Source organism: Sinocyclocheilus anshuiensis, unplaced genomic scaffold (assembly GCF_001515605.1).
Source record: "Sinocyclocheilus anshuiensis isolate Anshui unplaced genomic scaffold, SAMN03320099.WGS_v1.1 scaffold429, whole genome shotgun sequence".
In the NCBI taxonomy this organism is placed as follows: Eukaryota; Metazoa; Chordata; class Actinopteri; order Cypriniformes; family Cyprinidae; genus Sinocyclocheilus; species Sinocyclocheilus anshuiensis.
The window spans coordinates 488,136-491,256 of record NW_015539859.1 but is presented as its reverse complement, the minus strand read 5'-3'; the positions used below and the strand labels follow the sequence as shown (position 1 = coordinate 491,256).

The 3,121-nt window shown below is 37.7% G+C and overlaps 1 protein-coding gene across 2 annotated transcripts in view; it reads left to right on the top strand.

The window, feature by feature from the left end:
• Nucleotides 1-1,160, top strand: part of LOC107684884 (IQ motif and SEC7 domain-containing protein 3-like) — a 27,335-nt gene extending 26,175 nt beyond the window's left edge. For both annotated transcript variants that reach the window (XM_016481262.1, XM_016481261.1), the window contains one exon: nt 702-1,160. In XM_016481262.1, coding sequence (XP_016336748.1) covers nt 702-765 — 64 coding nt within the window. In that variant the 3' untranslated portion in view covers nt 766-1,160. The remainder of the gene's footprint in view (nt 1-701) is intronic.
• Nucleotides 1,161-3,121: the final 1,961 nt, after the last annotated feature.

Sequence of the window (3,121 nt, the reverse complement as noted above, 5' to 3'; positions counted from 1 at the left end):
TTCCGTCTCATGCTTGAGGTATTCGGCCAATCACAACACACTGGATAGCTGGCCAATCAGAGCACACCTCGCTTTTCAGACCGATGAGCTTTGTAAAAATCAACGCGTTTCAGAAAGGCGGGGCATAGAGGAGAAGCAATAATGTACAGTATGTGGAAAATAATGTGTTTTTTGAACCTTAAACCGCATAAACACATTTCATTACACCAAATACACAAAATAATGTTCTTTTTAGCAACATCATATGACCCCTTTAAAGGGATCGTTCAACCCAAACATGTACATTTTGTGATAATTTCCTCACCCTCAAGTTGTTCCAAACCTGAATGAGTTTCTTTCTTCTGTTATGCATAAAATAAGATATTTTGAAGAATGTGGTTAACCAAAGAGTTTCTGGTTCACATTGACTTCCATAGTATGGAGAAAAAAAAATAATATAGAAGTCAATGGGGACCAGAAATATCTTCTTTCTCATTCAATAAATGTGCCAAAATAGTTTGGTCGGACATCAACTACAAAAATGTTGTATCTATGCAGTTCAAGGTCAGAACATTTTGTTCACCTTTGTACGATAAACAATTTTGATGGCCGCCACATGATGTCTGGCGTGAAATCTGAAGCAATGCTTGCTGAGACTGAGAAGTGCTGGCCTAGAGTGTGCAGTGCATGTGTGCTGCTCTTATAGTGTGCTTCTCTCACAGGGATGATAGCGTGCTGCATCAGTTCTGCTGTCCTCCGTCTGGAAGCAGCAGTCCTTCAAGATAGCAGGAACGAAAAGGATCTGTCCTCTCTCACAAAGCGTTCTTCCAAAAGAGCTACATGCGTCCATCCATGCATCTGTGTGTCTCTGGGGGAATAAACATCACTGTGTGTGCCGTTGCACTCACATGCAGGACAGACGGAAATCTTTCTGCAGTAGTTCATTTACAAGTGCAGTCTATAAGCGCTGGAAGAACACAACTGTAGCGCTAGAACTCATGAATACAGTCGAGTGTTGAACCTCAAACGTGTACCTCTAATACAAAGATGCAGAACTGAGTGTATTTTGCACAGTGTGGAAGAGAACTTCATTCAGTACTCCGAGTGATGCATGAAATTAAAAAGCAATATCTATTTAAGAATCGATGACTGTATTACAGCTATATTTGCTTTGCCTGATATTTTGACCATGTAACAAGATTCAAATTAAAAGTTTCTTCTTGTATATGATTATTATTTTTGTATTTATTATTGTTATTTTTTTTGGCACTCAATATCTGTGTTTTTCTTTCATTTGTGCATAATATTTTAGTTATTCTTGAGTGAATAATAAGGACTGTGTTCAGATTGCATACTAACTTGTTGCATTATACTAAGTAAGTGCTGTATACTGCTTATGTTTTTTTTTTTTAATGTGAAACTTTATGCAATATGTATGTCTTAAACATTAGTATGCTGCATGGTTGCCACATGACCTCATCTCATCATATATTTATGTTGCTTTTCTTTTTTTCTTGAACAAGTTAATGGCTGATATTACTTCCTGTTCATTTGTCACACTGTAAATGAAAGGTGATGGCTGGGAATAGCAATATGGCAGATGTTGTACTGTAAGTCAAGTTTATGTATATAGAGCTTTTCACAATACACATTTCAGAGCAGCTTTACAGAAAATCATGATGTTGATGTTAATGTTTAACATCTTATTCTTACTATCTTCCTTTATAGTCACATTTAGCAGATTAGAGCTGGTCGATAATTTAGTTTACATTTTGAGACGATACAAACAATTGAGCAGCTGACATTTGCTACAGTGTATAGTAAATATCATCCTACATGAGTACACTGTAGCATAAAGAGACATAGTTATATAGCCAATTTTATATAAAGAGCTGGCTGATAATATAGTTACATTTTGTGATGAAATAAAAATAAATAAATAGTAAATAAAGTGCCAACATTCAGGATGCTGAGATTGTATTCATACTACATGCATACAGGATTGGCGGGTTTAGAATGACCCACGGTTTACTGTTGCATGTGTGAAAAGCCCTTGTCCTGCCTCTAGTGGACGACACAGACCATTACATCAAGATGTTGGCTCAATCCCAGTTCACATGCTTTTCTAAGTATGAAAAGTGTGTTATGTGCTGATGTATATTTGAAAATTCTCCAGCAGCGGCATGCTGTCCAAGAACCTTTTGTGTACTGTTTTCAGTATCCTATGATATGATCTTCTGACCTAAATGAATGAACATAGTGTGATATTGATCAGGATATCACATTTGGTGGGAAGCAGGAGTTGTACTCTGTCCAGCAGGTTGAAATTTGAAGCTCGAGCTGCAGTTTAGTCAGTAGTAGGCAGTGGCCTGAAGCACGATAATGTCCTTCTTGTTAGCAGGTCCCTGTGCTGGCGCGAGTTTCCTCACAGTCCAAAAGACATGCTGCAGCGGTGAATCGGACACGATACATTGCCCACAGGTGTGAGTGAGTGAGTGTGTGTCTGTGTGTGCGCCCTGTGACGCTGGGACAGACTCCAGCATTCTCACTGATATACAGAGGACAAGTGATGCTGCTGATGGTCCAGTTCACACCTTCAGTGAAGCAGTTCATGATAAACACTAGTGTTACTTCCATCATTTTACAACTGATGAAGACACTTGGATAAGTGCTGGACTTATCTCAAGAAACACAAGCTCATGCAAATTTCACAGCATTCCAAAGTTTGTGACCAATAGAAGATTGCTAAATTACGGTGTGACCTCTTAGTTGAATTAAAAGAACGCAAAATATAAACCTGAATGATTGCAGTGTTGCAGTAAAGAGCAGAAGAATGCATGTTTTTACACGTTGGATGTATTATATGTTGAATTACACAGTATGACGTCATTATTTCGACCGATGCAGTGTTGTTAGAAATTTTGCATTCTCAAGTCTAGTGACATTTTAGTAGAAACAAGAGTGTTTTATTTTAAATGATATTGAATGTAATGCATAAGCAGTGTATTTATGGTAATATTGGACTAATGTGGTCATGTTTTCTGGCCCTTGTTAGAATTCTGACTGCTGTGTTTTGAACAAACCGCAGCTATTATTGGAAACAGCCAAAAAAAAAAAAAAAAAACAAAAAGTGCTTTAGCCT